General features: G+C 50.8%; 8 protein-coding genes across 8 annotated transcripts; 4 read left to right on the top strand and 4 right to left on the bottom strand.

Annotated features, from left to right (window-relative positions):
- Positions 1–615: 615 nt before the first annotated feature.
- TERG_02522 (uncharacterized protein) lies at positions 616–1,785 on the top strand (the record flags this gene model as incomplete). The annotated part of the gene is made up of 2 exons (XM_003237764.1): positions 616–994; positions 1,067–1,785. 2 exons carry the CDS (start codon positions 616–618, stop codon positions 1,783–1,785), a joined length of 1,098 nt encoding a protein of 365 aa, XP_003237812.1.
- A 457-nt stretch (positions 1,786–2,242) lies between these two features.
- TERG_02521 (60S ribosomal protein L28) lies at positions 2,243–2,895 on the bottom strand (the record flags this gene model as incomplete). Its single annotated transcript, XM_003237763.1, has 3 exons — positions 2,243–2,461; positions 2,569–2,767; positions 2,864–2,895. 3 exons carry the CDS (start codon positions 2,893–2,895, stop codon positions 2,243–2,245), a joined length of 450 nt encoding a protein of 149 aa, XP_003237811.1.
- Positions 2,896–3,168: 273 nt separating this feature from the next.
- TERG_02520 (uncharacterized protein) lies at positions 3,169–4,097 on the bottom strand (the record flags this gene model as incomplete). Its single annotated transcript, XM_003237762.1, has 2 exons — positions 3,169–3,870; positions 3,927–4,097. 2 exons carry the CDS (start codon positions 4,095–4,097, stop codon positions 3,169–3,171), a joined length of 873 nt encoding a protein of 290 aa, XP_003237810.1.
- An 11-nt stretch (positions 4,098–4,108) lies between these two features.
- On the bottom strand, positions 4,109–5,227 carry TERG_11861 (uncharacterized protein; the record flags this gene model as incomplete). Its single annotated transcript, XM_047750907.1, has 1 exon — positions 4,109–5,227. The coding sequence occupies one exon, from the start codon at positions 5,225–5,227 to the stop codon at positions 4,109–4,111; it is 1,119 nt and encodes a 372-aa protein (XP_047605681.1).
- A 1,148-nt stretch (positions 5,228–6,375) lies between these two features.
- On the top strand, positions 6,376–10,399 carry TERG_02519 (uncharacterized protein). Its single transcript, XM_003237761.2, has 5 exons — positions 6,376–7,182; positions 7,334–8,099; positions 8,160–8,279; positions 8,336–9,604; positions 9,670–10,399. Exons 1-5 carry the CDS (start codon positions 7,073–7,075, stop codon positions 9,679–9,681), a joined length of 2,277 nt encoding a protein of 758 aa, XP_003237809.1. The 5' UTR covers positions 6,376–7,072; the 3' UTR covers positions 9,682–10,399.
- A 186-nt stretch (positions 10,400–10,585) lies between these two features.
- TERG_08738 (uncharacterized protein) lies at positions 10,586–11,612 on the top strand (the record flags this gene model as incomplete). The annotated part of the gene is made up of 5 exons (XM_047749003.1): positions 10,586–10,758; positions 10,815–10,824; positions 10,948–10,990; positions 11,049–11,111; positions 11,164–11,612. The coding sequence occupies 5 exons, from the start codon at positions 10,586–10,588 to the stop codon at positions 11,610–11,612; spliced, it is 738 nt and encodes a 245-aa protein (XP_047603896.1).
- A 783-nt stretch (positions 11,613–12,395) lies between these two features.
- TERG_02518 (uncharacterized protein) lies at positions 12,396–14,444 on the top strand (the record flags this gene model as incomplete). The annotated part of the gene is made up of 3 exons (XM_003237759.1): positions 12,396–12,660; positions 12,741–12,862; positions 12,939–14,444. The coding sequence occupies 3 exons, from the start codon at positions 12,396–12,398 to the stop codon at positions 14,442–14,444; spliced, it is 1,893 nt and encodes a 630-aa protein (XP_003237807.1).
- Positions 14,445–14,923: 479 nt separating this feature from the next.
- On the bottom strand, positions 14,924–15,670 carry TERG_02517 (uncharacterized protein; the record flags this gene model as incomplete). Its single annotated transcript, XM_003237758.1, has 2 exons — positions 14,924–15,410; positions 15,465–15,670. The coding sequence occupies 2 exons, from the start codon at positions 15,668–15,670 to the stop codon at positions 14,924–14,926; spliced, it is 693 nt and encodes a 230-aa protein (XP_003237806.1).
- Positions 15,671–16,334: the final 664 nt, after the last annotated feature.

Below are 16,334 nucleotides of genomic sequence, written 5' to 3'. Positions count from 1 at the left end.
GGAGCACAAACAGCGGCAATATCTCTCCTCTCTGTCCTCGTCTGCTTGTTTCTTCTAGATGTTGTTTCGTCTTCCGCCTTGTCTTCTGCCTCGTCGTCCTCGTCGTCCTCCTTGAGCCCCTGGAGTTGCCCTCTTCATCTCGGGCCAATCAGGTGAGAGCATCGCGGCATGGATGAGTAAGCATATGAGATCACGTGGACCATGCCTTGGCGCTGCTTCTACAGTGAAGATTGCGTTCTGCAAACGTACATATTTCAATCTATCTAACTGCTAAATACACGAGAGATGAATATTTCTATAGATGCTAATGTAATACGTCTCCGAATTTTATCTTGGAACCGATTGTCGAACCGATTTCGCTGTCACTAATATTTCTCGCGGAGGTAGCTGACTAAGCTGGAGCTTAACTACGCTGCCTCGGCAAAAGTTAAAGATATAAAAAGCAAAATGCTGGAGACAACGAGGCAGAAGACAAGATGAAACCGAGGGGCAGTTGAAGAGACGTATAGACAAGGTTCTCGCAGTGGCACAGAAGAGGAGCCAAAGGAGAATAGAAAGCTTTGGCTTTCTTTGTCTGTTTATTTAATCGTTAAAGAAAGAAAGCTGATATTCAATATGGCTAACCCGATGGTACCAAGCGACTCTACGCCGCCGCCCCAGATATCCAAGAAAGATATACCTGTCTCAGGGCTTATTTGTTCAGTCTATGGGCTTGAAGAAATACCCTCGCTGGCAACGGAGGTGTCCTGCCTATACCTATTGCACCCGCGCTCGAATACCCGCGAGTCAATGGAATGGGCAGCAATCGGAGCAGTGGCTGAGTGGAACAGACGCCTAGCAAGCAAGCAGGTTTCTCCCAACGAGCAAAATAAGGGCTTAGTAGCTGTATCCTTTGATCAGCGGAACCACGGTTCGAGAGAGGTGGACAGGCTGTGCAACGAGTCATGGAGAGGCGGGAACCCCAACCATGCTCAAGATATGTTTGCTATCTTCAGTGAGTTCGCCTGCCGGTTGCATTCCTCCAGGGGGGAAAGTGGAGGATACGATCGCGGCTAATTCGGCATAGATGGCACCACGAGGGACGTGTCTACCCTGATTGACTACATGGGATGCTATCTCTTCCCCAAGTCTGAGCGAAAGATAACTAACAACCTCGTGCTGGGTGCTTCCCTTGGTGGACATGCCGCATGGGGTTGTATTCTACACGAGCCTCGCATCACCAGTGCTACCATAATCGTTGGATGCCCAGATTATATCAACCTGATGACTGACCGGGCAGAACGTTCAAAATTGGCTACTTGGGCAAGCAGCAGTCCTGCAGGTTTTCACTTTCTAGGCTCTGAGTCTTTCCCTCAACCATTGGTAGATACGTTGAAAAACTGGGATCCCACGAGCTTCTTTCTCAGTCACATAAGTGAATACCCGCCCAAGGAGCCAAAACGCAACGGGCCTATTCCCGATCCCACGGAAGAGGAGAAGAATATCCTTCGGCCAGTGGTGAAGCGATGTCTGGCAGGAAAAAAGATATTGGTTCTCTCTGGGGGTGCGGACAAGCTAGTTCCTTATGCGCGTGGGGAACCGTTCTTGACTTGGTTGAAAAAGGCAATTGGGCCGGAAGGATGGTGCGCAGAGGGTAAGATATCCCTGGAGGATATCATCTTTGAGGGAGTGGGACACCAAGTCACATCTGCTATGAGAGATGAAGCCGTCAGGTTTATCGGTGACTGTCTAGCTGCAGGGCAAGATAGTTCGAAATCTGCCGTGGTTAGAACCTCCAAGATGTAGACCCATCTAGATATACTTTTACAATATAAATGACCAGAAATAACTCTTTGAAATATAGGAAAAGGATTCTATTCCACCTATGTAGTATATGGGATAGAACCTAATTTCATACCTGCGAGAGACGGGGGAAGGATATTCACCACCCGTCAAACCCAGACCTTAAACCGCCACAGTTTTTTTTTCGATCTTGGTCATTAAAATTGATGTTGCTTTCTTTTTAGTAAGATCACTTCCACTGCACTGCATCACGCCGTTCCTGATTCCCTTATCCCATGCTACTGACGCAAAAAGAAAAAGAGCAAAAGTTACGCAACGGGCGATCGATCAGTGAGGTTTCTCCTCTCGCGCCAGAGAAAAAAACACCGTAAAACCCACAAGGGGCTCCATCTCCTCCATCCAACAGCAAGCGTACAGACAGATGTTGGCAGCGAATCATCGATCGTTTCAAACAGGGCATTTACGCAACCAACTCAACAACACCGCCGGCCTCCTTGATCTTTCTCTCAGCCTCCTTGCTGAAGTATCGTGCTCGTACAACCATTGGGATCTCTGGGAGGCGGCCCTTTCCGAGGACCTTGGAGTAGCCAAGTGGGAGGAGGTCGAGGACTGGGGCGGTGTCGGGCTTCTTGTTGCTCATGTAGGCATCACGGGTTTCGGAGGGGACGAGAGACCATAGCTACCACACAATTAGCATTGACCGTTTTTCTCCTAGTATATTTCTCCATTCCGATATGTTTTCCCTCGCGCATTGCATCTTTCTCATAGGACAATTGTAGGCCGTACCTTGTCGAGGTTGATGACTGGTCTCCAGAACTGGTTCTGCGTCTTGTGGAAGTATCGCATACCAACTTTACCGAAGTAACCGGGATGGTACTTGTCGAGGTTGGTTCTGTGGTGGTGCTGACCACCAGCCATACCACGACCTCCGGGGTGCTTGCGGTGCTTTCCTATGCGACCGTAACCAGCAGAGACATGGCCACGGCTGTAAAATTCATCATCAATCAGCCCAAAACTGCTCAACACTTCCTCTAGGCGCATCGAGCACCTCACAGCGGCGGCACAGAGGGGAGGCACTCACTGCTTTCTCGTCTTCGTGAGTCTGGTAGGCATCTTGTCGGAGGCGCGCTGGTCGACAAGAGGTTGTGGTCGGTCGATGAGGAAAAGATGAAGTTCAACCGCTCGTTTCGCTTTCTTCGACTTGCAAAAAGTTTCCCTTCTTGGCTGTGGTGTCGCTTAGGGTTAGCCCTAGTCACGTTATCTAAAATTGTTAGTCATACATTTGTAATACAGTCGTGACTAATCACGACAAGAGCAACGAGTGAAACGCGATCTAGAGCATTATGAACAAGACTTGTATGTCTAATGGCTATGGCAATGGATGATCTATGGCTTTGACTGGAAGAAGTGCTGGAGTTGGCCGTGGACATCGCCCTGGTGACTCTTGAGAAGGCTACCCCTGATCCAACGAGGCAGTTTCCCCTGAATCCTCTCCGTCTGATACCTCCTGTCTATCATCAAAATAGCGGCATAGTCCCCCTTATGTCGTATGGCACGTCCAATACACTGATTCACTGTACGCATACATGTGTTTTCATAGTACGCTCTACTTGCTGCCTTGCCACAAGCTCGTCGCTCATCCTCTGACCGGCTGGAGTCAGCAAGTTCATATGCCTTCTTTTCGACATGCTGCAGCTTAGCCTGCCAGATGACGTTGCGGGTGTTGGGGAAGGGAAGGCCGACCACGATGACGCCACGACCCAGGGCATCTGAGAAGTTGATGCCCTCTGATAGTTTCCCTCCCATCACGGAGAGCAGGAGGCCGCCTTTCCCTGCGTCGACGAAAGCGGAGTATTGGGAGAGGAGAGAGTCAGTGTTGGTGTTAGCGTTGGCGCTGTCCTTGGTAGTACCTGTCGACTGGGGCTCATGAAAGATGGGCTTAAGACGGGAGAGGCTGTTGAGGATTCCAGAGCTAGAGGCCCATACTTTCAGCACAGTTGCTAAGTAGTCGTAGCTGGGGAAGAAGACCACGACGCCGTCAGGGATGACGGAACAGTATCTGGCTATTGTCCGGCCCAGGCTAATGATCTACATCCACTTGTTAGATAAAACTAAGCTTGGGGGTTTAATGCAGAAAGACGTACCATCTTCTCAGACCTGCGCTGATCAAAAGTAAAGTTGAATTCTGTTCCGTCCATCCCTCTGTCAATCGGGATAGCCATCAGGTTGTCCTTTGGTATGACATGGCCATAAGTAAACGTTTTTATCTTCTCTCGCGGGACATATGAGAGCAAGTGATTGACGTAGTCATCCATCTATCTTGAAGTCAGGATCGATCATTTTCAGGGACGACAAGGGTACGTACTGGCTCCATGGTTCCTCCAGCAAGTATAACTGCTCTTGCATCTTCGACAAGCTCCTTGAATCGGCTAGTAGGATCAAGTAAGAGGTATTTCATCTGTACATCACCGCCAACTTTCTCGTAGAACAGGCGTCCTTCATCCGAAGGGTCCATGAGCGGAAGGAGGAAGCTTTGCACATGAAATAACACAGGCATACCGCCGTCTGCCTTCTTGCCACCTCCATCATCACCATTGGCCTGAGTGGCTGTATGTTCAATGTATCCATCTACCTTTCTAGCAAGCTTGCTTTCTCTCAGGTACATGCCTAGTTTATGCGGGTTGATCATATCCACACCTCCCTTTCCCTTTCCACCACCAAGGATATCCTGCACCGTTAGCTCTGCATCCGGTCTGTCATCCTGCCCAGCAGCATCCAAGAATGAGACCATACATCCAACCAGCCTGATAAGCTGGGCAATGTATTCTCGATTTCTGCCCTTTAGGCGAGACTTGAACCGTCTAGCGTACGTGGTAATCTGAGCCAGGGCTGTCCTCAGCTGCGATAGTGAGACGGTGACAGAGTGAATATTGACAATTGCATCAACGAGGTTATGTGCTTCGTCGATAACGATGACACTATTCTTGGCTGAGAGGTTGAGTGCTTCGCGGGCTGACTGTTGTAATAGTAGGGGGTAGGGCAGTGTGACTACTTCTGTGGCAGAAGCTCTCATGGCCGTACGAGATGCGTAGTACGGGCATATGGCCATCTTGGTGCCTAGGGGCGGTAGGCCTTCAATATCGTTAACTCGAGCGAGTAAATGGTCCTGGAACTGAGAGGTCTTGAGCTCATTATCCTTGGTAGGGAGATAGGGGCACTTGTGCTCTGCAGCTACATTGGGGCGTTGTATCTCCAGACACCGTTCATTGATGGCCGTGGCAGAAGACAGAGACCGGACGAAAGGGTTAATGCAGAGAGTTTTCCTAGATGCGAGGGGAGTATGCTTTATCCATTCTCCTTCATCCTGTGGGTTTCCTTTCTTCTCTTCTCTCAAGTTGTCGTCTAAATCTGGGGGTATACTGGATATGGGTATGACTCGGCGCATCTCCTGCGCGAATTGGATCAGCTGTGAATGCGTTCGAGAGCAGTATATGATCTTGACGCTTTCTTCGTCCTCCTCCAGCTCTATCCGCTGGGCAGCGCCTTTGAGCTTCTCAAGAAGGGCCAATGTGTCGGAAGATAAGGGGTTGCCATCATCCTGCGGCCGTCCAGCCTTTTCATCTCCACTTTCATAATCGTCTAATTCAAAGTCTTCATCCTTGGTCTCTGGACGGACTTTTTCATTAACAACTCGCTAGTCAGTCATTTTGGTGTCAGTATGGTCCAGTTTCGTCAAAGTATATAAAGGCACCGTGTGAATGTATCAAGTACCATCTTTTTGGTCAAGCGAGAAGCAAGCTCCAGCTTCTTCCTATGCCTCTCCTCTGCTTCCCTGACTCTGGCCAGACGCTCTTCCAGCTCCTTTCGGCGAGCAAGCATCTCCTGCGTCCTCTCTCGTCGAGCGTGCTGCACCATCCAGTCCGGCTCCCCGTCGTCCCCATCTACCAAGTCAGCAAATACATCAACATGTAGCCATGACCTGGATATTACCAGTACATGACCAGTAGAGTAACAGTGACACACCGTCATCAGCCTTCTCGAGAAAGGCGGAACGCTTATGGTCCCTCAGCCATGCCAGCGAGCCACATATCAGGCTCAGCGATTTGCCCTATCCGCGTCAGATAGACACTGGTATCATGCATCATCCTTTCAGGTACACAACAGACATACCGTCCCTACAGCCCGTCAGCAGTGAACAAACGGCTGTCCCGGGTGCGGAATTCACCTGTAGGGCTCTCGAAGATGCCTACGCCGCCGTCCTCGATGCAGCCATAAAGCGCCTCCATGAACTGCGCCTGGATATCGTACGGCGTGTACGGATGGCGGAAGTCCCTCTCCATCTCGCTGCCGACGCCCGAGAGACGTTAGACGTTTCTTCAGCTGTTCCTGTCCGTCTTTAGGCCATCCGAGCCGTCCCTTCTGGCCGTCCTATGCCGTATACCGATGTGATCTTCGCCCTGGTCCCCGTCGGTCAGTCAGCTATGCGGCTACTTCAACAGCAACGGGGGGGGTTCTCCATCTCAACGGCCGACTTGCTTCTGCTCTTTTGCTCCTTTTTGCTTCGTCTGCCAGCCAGCCAGCTAGTCTTCCCGTCTGCCCGTCGCTGCGAGCGTCGTCAACTGACTAAAAATAACCTGCTGAGGCAGTGCTCGTCCTTCGGCTCGCGGTCATTTGGTTGTTTAACTGGTTAGTTAGCCTGGTGGGAATATTTCAACCATCTACATAACTACAACCTCCCCGCCAACGTCAACATCAACATCAACATCCAACGACAGTCACTCTCGCAGTCAACTCACTATCAGCTAGCAACCCTTCTCCTGTATCTTCGTCTTTATCCAGGACTCTCGCCTGTTACAAGCTGCTCGCAAGTGCTACAGGCTCCAGCTAGCCCTGCAAAAACCCCTTACTCCGGCCTCCACTTTGCCCCATCTACCAACCTTTAACAACTCCTTAGCTACGCCGGCCAAAAACGCCTCTACCAACTTCCTTCTACAGCCTCCGTTGACGGCTAACACTTACTTTGACCGTCTCCTTCAGCTCTCGAACACGACAGACAGCCAGCTGAACGTCCGCTCCCTTATGCGCCGTGCCCCAAGCCCGCCGTCCAGGGCCCCGGCCAGCACCCTCAGCGTCCGCATCCTAGTCCGAGCCAGCAGCGGCGGCGCCCTCGAACACGAGTAGCGCCTTTTTCTCTCCTTTCTTTTCTTCTTCTTCCTCCGTCTGCGTGTCTATCCTATCATCTCGCGCCGTCTGGGTTGGGAGGGTTATTTAAATAGAAATACACTTATCCATGGCTGCTCCGTACGACTCGTCTCGCCCGCCGCGCTTGGGAGCGACTTTCTATCCAGGCGCCGTCGACGACTACCAGATGCCGGAAGTTATCTCGCCTGCTCCCCAGAGGTATTTATAGAGGGCCTTTCTTTCGTTTCTTTTTCAGCTATCACCTTGCATTGCTTATTATTATAATAACAACTAGCTGGCCCTTTTGTTCCTCTCGTTCGACTTGTCAGCCCCCCCAGGAGCGCTGCCCGCTAACAGTTGCCCATTTTAGGGTCATGCCCGAAGTCCCTGAGAACATGCAAGATAATCTCGCGCACTTCGAGCTCGACGCCTCGTCCTCCTCCAACTTGCGCCCTCACCAGCAGCAGCAGCAGCAACAGCATTATCCAAGTCGTGGCTCCTCGATGCATAACCAAGGAGCGCCAGGCTTCTCTGCGCCAGGCTCTCCATCATATCCCCCGCAGCGCCAGGCACCACCACCGCAGCAGCAGTACGGCGGTGGTAGTGGCGGCGGCTACGATGCTCCAAACTTCTCCCCTTTTCCGCCGCTCGTGAATCCGCCGCCAAATGTGCCTCCAACGGACGAGGAGCGCGAGGCCAACCTCGAACAGGGCCGTATGGCAGTCCTCGGCTCCAACGATGCGGAAATGCAGCTTGCCTGGGCGCAGGATGCCCTCTCCTACGTCGAGGTAGCCATGCAGAACGAACTGCGCAACCAGGTAGCCTACCCGCCGCGGCCGCAGACACCGCAGATCGAACACCAGCTCAAGACAGATGCCATTAATATTGTTTCTTTCCTGGCCGAGCAAATGCATCCGCGGGCCATGTTCATTCAGGGCATGTGGCTCGAGTTTGGCAAGTTTGGCTTCCGCGTCGACAAGAAGGAGGCTTTCCGGTGCTACTCCCGCGCCGCAGAGGGCGGCTATGCACGCGCTGAGTACCGCATGGGAATGCAGTTTGAAAGTTCAAACGAGCCGCTCAAGGCTATCAAGCACTACGAGAATGGTGTCAGGCTGGGCGACTCTGCTTCATACTACGTACGTTTTACCCCGCTATCCTTATGCTGTTACAATAACCATTGACTGATAGAATTATAGCGTCTTGGTATGATGATATTGCTAGGACAGCATGGTCAACGACAAGACTACACAGTAGGACTCGACCATATACGCTATGCTGCACAGACCTGCGACGAGAACGCTCCTCAAGGCGCCTATGTATGTGTTACTCTCCGTTCACTATGACCCTACAAACATCTAACTAACAATACTAGGTCTATGGAATGCTGCTAGCTCGAGAACTGCCTCAGGTCACTATTCCCGATGAGTATCTCGCTCATGACCTCGTCAACGCCCGTATCAACATTGAAAAGGCTGCCTATCACGGCTTTGCTAAGGCACAAGTCAAGATGGGCTCCGCGTACGAACTTTGCCAGCTAGATTGTGACTTCAATCCGGCACTGTCGATTCATTACAATGCCCTTGCTGCTCGACAGGGTGAGCCCGATGCTGAGATGGCTATCAGCAAATGGTTCCTGTGCGGTCACGAAGGCGTCTTCGAGAAGAACGACGAACTCGCCTTTACATATGCCAAGAGAGCAGCTCAGTCGGGCCTGTCTACTGCCGAGTTTGCACTAGGCTACTTCTACGAGATTGGTATCTACGTTCCTGTAGATATCAAGGAAGCCCGAAGCTGGTACGCCAAGGCAGCTGCCAATGGAAACAAGGACGCTTCAGGACGAATTGAAAGCATCTCACGCTCCAAAACACTCTCCCGCAAGGATCATGAAAAAGTGGCCATTCAGCGCATCAAAACACAACGCACTCAGCAGCGCTTCTCCCAACAATCTAATCATCTCCAGCAAGGCCAACCCGTCCAAGACACCCTTGAGATGCCTGATCCATCTCGCATGAGCCTCAATGATTCTGCCCGTCCCATGTCAGCGGCTCCGTACCCTGACGGACCCCCCTCAGGACGCTATGGGCCAGGTCGGCCAGGTCCAGGACCAAACTCACACTCTTACGGGCCAGGGCCGGGCGATCAACGCAGCTCTTCCGCTTTCGGTATCAATCCCAATCTCCGTGCACACTCAGTTGGCCCGCCAATGGGACCACACGGATATCCACCACATGGTCGTCCACCAATGGGTCCTGGTCCCGGCCCAGGAGGTCCCGGAGGTCCTGGTATGGGACCAGGTCCACCAAAGCTGGACATCGGCTTCTCTGCTCCTCCAGACCCGTCCGGTGCAGATAGAAGGAGGAAGCCACAGCGTCCTCCTGGTGCACCTGGACCAGGACCAGGACCCGGCCCTGGTGGAAACCGTATGCCTTCCGCTCCTCCATCAGGAAGGCCACACGGCGGGCCACCTGGTGGCCGACCTGGTACCGCAGCTGGCCCGGGTCCAGGGCCAGGACCAGGCCCAGGACCTGCTCCGCAACCACCAAAGCAATCTGCCACTGCACCTCCTGCGCCTGGTAAAGGCAAAGGCCCAAAGACGTTCGAGGAGATGGGTGTGCCGCAGGGCAAGTCGGAGAGTGATTGCGTAAGTAGACCTTACTGCCTACACTATATGCTGATAATCAACCATAACACTAACAAACTTGCTAGGTCGTTATGTGATGTCATTCCTTACCATCGTCGGTCAAGGGCAAACGGGGAACAAAAAAAGGGGTGGGGAGAATGGTGTTCTCTATTTCATCTACTGCATGTCGTTGCAAAAGTCGATTTGCCACGTTGTTTCGTCTTCCTCTTTCTTCTATCTTGGTAAAACTTATTGATTAATTCTGGAGATTCTGGAGCCCCTTTTTCGCTTATTTCTTTCTTTTCTTATCCCCCACGTTATGCCCTTCGTGAAATTTATCTCTGTATGCATTACTTACATTATATAGCACTGTCTGCCTTCTGCATTACTTACATCCTCATCTTGCCTTACTCTATCTCGCATAGACTCCCGGGGCTCATTGCAAACGGTTACACATATCTGCCTTCTTCGCCTCTTATCTTGGGATCCCCGCCCTTCTTTTGCTTCTCTTGCTTTTGCCGTATTTCTATTCTGGCGTGTTTACCATTGATCTACTATCCAGCGTGTCTTGTCCTTCATTCGCCTTTTCTTCACCCTTTCTTTATGGTCCTACTTATATAGTTATCATTATGTTCTCAGCGGTCAACAAGATCAGATATACTTGATGTGTTGAATATAAGATGCTGCCACCTCCGTTCTTTCATGGTAACTGCCCGACCTGAGTATCTACAGCATATTATATGGCTCTAAGACTGTGGATTAAAGGATTGATATATTTTTCTATATAAGTATTTATACAAGTCCAGGCTGTAAACGGATGCGGTCAGCAGATTCTGCCGCCTGTTGTCCCAATCGGGAAATTCTCGACGTCTTTTCCTTGACGTCTTTTTCAACTTCGATTTCATCTTCAACTTCATCCTCGTCATCAGCAACAGAAGAAAACTAAGAAAACAGCTGAGATCAGTGAGATAGAATACTCACAGTTGACAGGAAGTAGATACGATGGCTCCGAAGAAGGAAAAGACGGAGAAAGGCGAGAAGAGTGCCTCCAGTGAAGATGGTACGTATTTGATCCGGTATCAAGATGCAAAGCTATGGATTCAGCCAATTCTGATGAGATGGCCGTACTTCTCCGGCTGTTGGTATAGGCTCAGCCATGATTTTGAAGTATCTCAGTAAGTGTATGTACAATCTCCGTGCCATGGACACCAGAGTGCTAACTGTTGGCTAGAGCAGCAAAAGTATGAATGACACCGAGCTATAGCTGACAATCGGACTATATACTAACTGGCTTAATAGCCGGCCATACTCAGTTGGTCAACCTTTTCCCCCGGTTGAGTACCATAATACTAAACCATGAGTAGGCAATTGATATTAGTGCAAATTTGCACAATAAGGTGACTAAAGGTATCTAGAAAAAAAGAGGAAAAGACACACACGAACCAGATACTAACAATAGGCATAGCATATACGGTCAAAGCTTTAAAGGCTCTGCATGAGCAGAAGCTGCTCGAGTGCAGGGTCTCAGGTATAAATAGAACTGGGTATCTTGTTCGAGGCCTGAGCTGAGTGTAACGTAGGGAAACAGATGGTTTACCATGCAGTTCAAGAGGCTAGCAGCGAGGCAACGCTAGACGAACTTGCAGCCATGGACGACAGGATCACATCTCTGAAGGAGCAACTCGAATCTGTCAAAGTACAAGAAAAGTCTCTCAAAGCCGAGCTTGCCGTGCTAAACTCCCGTGTCTCAAGCACAGAGCTTCTCTCGCAAATCGGCCAGTTAGAGAGTAGAAAGGATACGCTGAGCGATCAACTTGCCCATCTCTGCAAGGAGACGGCTACGGACAGAATAGTAACAGAGGAAGAAAGCAACCGTGTCCAGATAAACTGGGCAACGTGGAAGAAGCACGCTTCTCTCCGAAAACTGGCGTGTCGAGAGCTGTGGTTAAAATGCACAGAAGTCCTGCCTGACAGCGTCAAAAGCAGGGAAGAACTCTGGGAGTCGTTCGGGATGGAAGGAGAGCTGTAACGCCGCGGTCCAATCGGGGATGCCCAAGCAGCATATGCCCGTCGTTGGGGGAGGAAGATCTGGGGAAAGAGTTAGTTATATGCGAGGACAACACGATAAATGCTAAAAATACACCCATTCGGTCTCTGCCATGCCACGAAACAATGACAATGAACAGCCGGCAGCATCTCAAGGGTTAGTTAAGTGATAGCTAGTGGGCGTGACGACACGATGGCGTCGGTATTACTTTCAGGTCAGCTGCAGCGAGGTCAGTCGCCGCAAGCTCAACGTAGCTTGCAGGTCATGAGCCTCCTCGTTTGAGTTGTATGTATGTACCTCTGAGTTCCAGTGTCATGATAGTTGACAATATATTTAGTTAGAACTGCCGCTCACCTGCCCTTCATTCACTCTCAAAAAGATATCCTCGACCTAGTTCGGCGACTAAGTCGGGCCTCCAGTGAATACATATATTGGCCGTTGAAATGAGATCGAAGTGAAACTTCCCGCCTGGTTTCCAGGGATACCTTTCGGCCTCCAAGGCTTGGAAAAGAGTGACTGCTGCGTGGCAGATCTTTGCTCGCCTGCCCATTCTCCTCTGCCAGCAAACAGCAAAGGCCACACTAAAATCTAAGCGCGAAACAACAAGAAGAAGGGCAGAGGAAAAAGCATCTTTAACAAGCTAAATCCCGAGTCTTTTTGCCCCCTCCGCACCACAATAATCCCTTCGATCCACGAACCCTAAATAAAAGACGCGGAAAAATCTGTTGGCTGTTCTCCTCCTGCGACCTTCTTTTCTACCTCGCAATGCAGAAACAGCCGCCGACGCAACCACGGCATCACCCACCACAGCATATAACACCGCTACACCCGCCACTGCAGCAGCAGATAGACTCGCGGAAGCTCAACAACACTGCCTCTGCTACTGCCAGAATGGCTGGAGGCGATCCGCGCAACAGAGCCCCGCTTCCTGTGCCGGGAGGTCATGGTCCTTTTCCGCAGAACGAAAACGGTGGCATGCGTCCGCCGTTTGATATGGCTCGCAGCCCACCAAATCCGCCCGCCAGCAAGAGTAGGTAGACATCTTTCGGACGAGCCGCTTCGAACGAGCCGCTTCGAACGAAACTGCAGCTAACTGACGTGAACGCGCAGATACTAAGCATGTCCCATGCAAGTTCTTCCGCCAGGGAACTTGTCAGGCCGGGCCGGCATGTCCGTTTCTGCATTCGACAGACAATACCATAGACTCCGCGCCGTGCAAATATTTTACGAAGGTGATTCTTGAACTGCTGGGGAAGCCCCTAGTTACTTGGACTTGGGAATATAACTGACAGTTCTGGCAATATCTAGGGAAACTGCAAATTCGGAGCAAAGTGTGCACTAGCTCACATCTTACCCGATGGTCGGAGAGTAAATAGGCCCAGCATGGGTCTTGGAGGAAATCTCAACCTAGGCGGAAGAGTTCATCCTCCTCCATACCATGCACAGGACTCAGCTTTGGCAAACTCACTCCTCTCTCAGCAGCAAATAAACGGACAAAATCCACGGTTCTCATATCCGTATCCCTCCCAAGATGATCTGCATCTCTTACCTCCGCATGCCCAGCAGCAAGTTCAGCAACAACAACAGCTACAGCAGCAACAGCAACAACAGTTTGGTCAGCAATATGACGGTTCGATCCCACATATTGACGCTGGGCTGGTATCTGATACCGGCTCCAAGTATGGCTCACCTCCAGAGGAGATCCGCCTCCCCATGTCTCCTATCGGTCGTACAGCTCTAGATGCTCCGCTGCCTGCTTCGTTCGACAGTCAAGGCATATCCCACATGGCTCGCTATGGCCCAGTCGCGGCATCGATGCCATCCAAGTTCGGACTTGACTTCGCTCACTCTCCATCCCTCTCTCACCGACCTAACGCCACACCCGACGTTCTCCGTAGCTTGCACGATACAGCATTCGGAACAGATAAGAAACCACTTGGGCTCGGCTCTTCACCACCAGTTGTTAGTGCAGAAGATACCTCCGGCTTCCGTGTCATGCATTCTCAGCGTGTACCCCGCCAGCGTATACTCTCCGCCAGTGTTCCCCGACCCACGGTTCTCGATGACTGGGAGGACAACTTCACTATGGAGGAAGACTATCTCCCCACGAATCTGCACGATGATGTACTCACACCTCAGGAACGCATGCGCCGTCTCTCTCGCACCGACCACGAATTATCAAGCAGCAGCAAGGATCCATCTGGCCTTGGAATAGGTATAGGCATCGGGATCGGAGGATCGGGCAAAGTAGGCTCTCCGCTGGCATCCAGCCCATCTCGGTTTGGTGCCCTATTCGCCAAACAACGCCAGCGGAAGGAGGAAGAAGCTCAAGCCGCTCTCGCCCAGAACGGACATGTCGGCTCTCCTCTACGCGAATCAGTCATTGGGCCTCGCTCCTCTGCCAGCGCCATCCGGCCCATCGGAAGCCTGCCCGGATCTGGTGACATCTCTCCCTTCGTTGCCAGCCCTCGTCAGTCTTCCATGTCCATGATTTCCGAACAGTTAAGCAGCACATCGCTTCACCCTAGCTCCGCCCGAGCTCCGACCAGCAACCCCCGTCTGGACCGTAATATATCGTCACCCGTGAGCACGAGCCGGATTGACGAGGAGCAGAGTGACTTGGTCTTCTCAATGGAAGAGGAGGAAAGCAATAAGCGAACAAGCGCGATTTGGGGCGCAAACAAGGAAACCCCTCCTCCTACAGAGGGAGAAAAGAATGCAAATGCAAAGGCGTCTACGGCCGGTCAGGATAAAAAGGATGGGAACGGAAAATCTTACCTAAAAATGGAGTCTTTGTATGGAAATCGATCTTGATGATATCCATGGCGGTGGTGTTTTTTTATTTATCTCTTTGATACGAATCTTTGGCAATTGCTTGGTGACCTGCTTGGTTTTTGATCTGCTTATCATTCACTGGATGTTTATCATGTGCTAACGCTCTTTTGGCCCCATATTCCTTCCCCTTGATACTCTCTCTGCTTTTCTATTACATTTCCTTTGGATCTTTCCCTTTTTTTCCCCTTTCAATACACCGGTTTGGAGAATCCAATGGTCGTTTATTCTGTTTAACTCTCCATCTCTGCTGCTCATATTTCTCATTTTACATATCCCGGCGCCCATCGAAAATTCTGTTACTCTTTGCATAACATACATAACCTGTAAATATATGTCCAGATACATACGCCGACTCCTGCATGCATAACATAACAGCAGATACACCGCTAATGATCAGTCCATTTCATGCATTCTTGAGCATCCCCGTAACCAAAAGAGAACTTCGTATCTATCCGTGATCAGCTTCTCGCTTTCTCCAAGAAACAAATCACCGAATCATCCGCCATCAGCCTCTCGCTGTAGATATTGAACCCGCACTTCTCCAACAGCCGAATACTGGGAATGTTTGCCTTGTTCACATTCGCATACACCTTTTCGGGCTTCTCTTCACCTTCACACGCCGGCCGTCGAGGTATCGCCCACCAGACCTCCAGAAACGCCTTCAGGGCTTCCGTGCCGTACCCTTTGCCCCAGAGGTCGGCGTCGATAGAGTACCCCAGGTTCGGGACGGGCAGCACCTGGTTCATCCCGATGCCTCCAATGATCCTGCCTGGCTTGATTGCGCCCTCTTCCGTTTCTTCTCGCAGTGTTATAGCAAAGTAGAAGAAGAGTTCTCCTGAGTCTGGGATTTGGAGTCTCTTAGAGTCCATCCATCCTTTTTGAGCTGACACATCAGGAATACCGTGTACGAGATACTTCAGCATAGGATGCAAGGCAGGAATGTTTCTGGTTACCGAGTGTTAGCCACTGCTATATAATGGGTGAATGGGGGTATCTTACTTCCAGGCATCAAGCAGCTTTGCGTTCAGTGCGACCAACGGTGCAGCATGGTCGTATGTCATGGGAACCAACACCATGCGCGGAGTGACTATCTCCTTTGCTTCGTACGGAAGAATAAGCCGACAGGGTTGAGGCGGTGCCCCTGCTGATGGGTATTTGAGCTTCTCCTCTTCCTCGGTTGCACGCTGTGGCTGTACGCTGGCCATGACTGTAGTATTTCAAGAAAGAGAGGTGTTGAAGAGAGACGGGCTTGATTCAACTGGCATTCCAGGGAGTCCACGACGCCTTTATATAGGCCATAGATAGCCTAGTCAAATACGATGCTGCCTGCGGGATACCCATTATCAGACTTGCTAGTCGAAATACGAGGTCATGTCCTGGAAAGAGTCAGAATGACTAGCTGGCGCATGTCCAAGGGCGAGAAGGATGGCAATGTCGACAGGGGCAGAGGGAGTTTCGAGGTCAGATATCGGAATAAACTTCGGAATTAACGGAATGAACGGTCACCGATATCGATTTGGACGGCGACGACGTGAGAGTAAATGTCATGAATTATATATGGTAGTTTGTTGACAGTTGGCTGGTCTAACAGAGGGTACACGGTTGGGTTTTTTGTTTAATGGAAAGCCTCAGAGGAAGAAGAGATATAAAGTACAGGAAAGAACATGCTTGACCAAAGAAAATGCCCCAACGGCAACGGCATGCAAGCTGTAGAGCAGAGCAGAAGAAAATAAAAAGAAGCGGCAGAAGACGTAAAAAAAGGGCTAACAATCCATATGCTTTTTCCTGAGGCGTGGTTTTTTATGTCAAGATTCCAGTTTCATTATTACCAAATTTTCTGAAAGAGCACGAAGAAAATTAAATGGCGTA

Source organism: Trichophyton rubrum (assembly GCF_000151425.1).
Source record: "Trichophyton rubrum CBS 118892 genomic scaffold supercont2.2, whole genome shotgun sequence".
Taxonomy (NCBI): Eukaryota; Fungi; Ascomycota; class Eurotiomycetes; order Onygenales; family Arthrodermataceae; genus Trichophyton; species Trichophyton rubrum.
Note: the sequence above shows the minus strand (reverse complement) of the source record. Positions and strands in the feature narration are given on the sequence as shown.

Bases quoted from the DNA above. Each gene is read 5' to 3' on its own strand.
- TERG_02519 (XM_003237761.2), top strand. From the start codon at position 7,073: ATGGCTGCTCCGTACGACTCGTCTCGCCCGCCGCGCTTGGGAGCGACT. The intron at 7,183-7,333 runs GTATTTATAGAG...TGCCCATTTTAG, and splicing joins ATCTCGCCTGCTCCCCAGAG to GGTCATGCCCGAAGTCCCTG. The intron at 8,280-8,335 runs GTATGTGTTACT...TAACAATACTAG, and splicing joins ACGCTCCTCAAGGCGCCTAT to GTCTATGGAATGCTGCTAGC.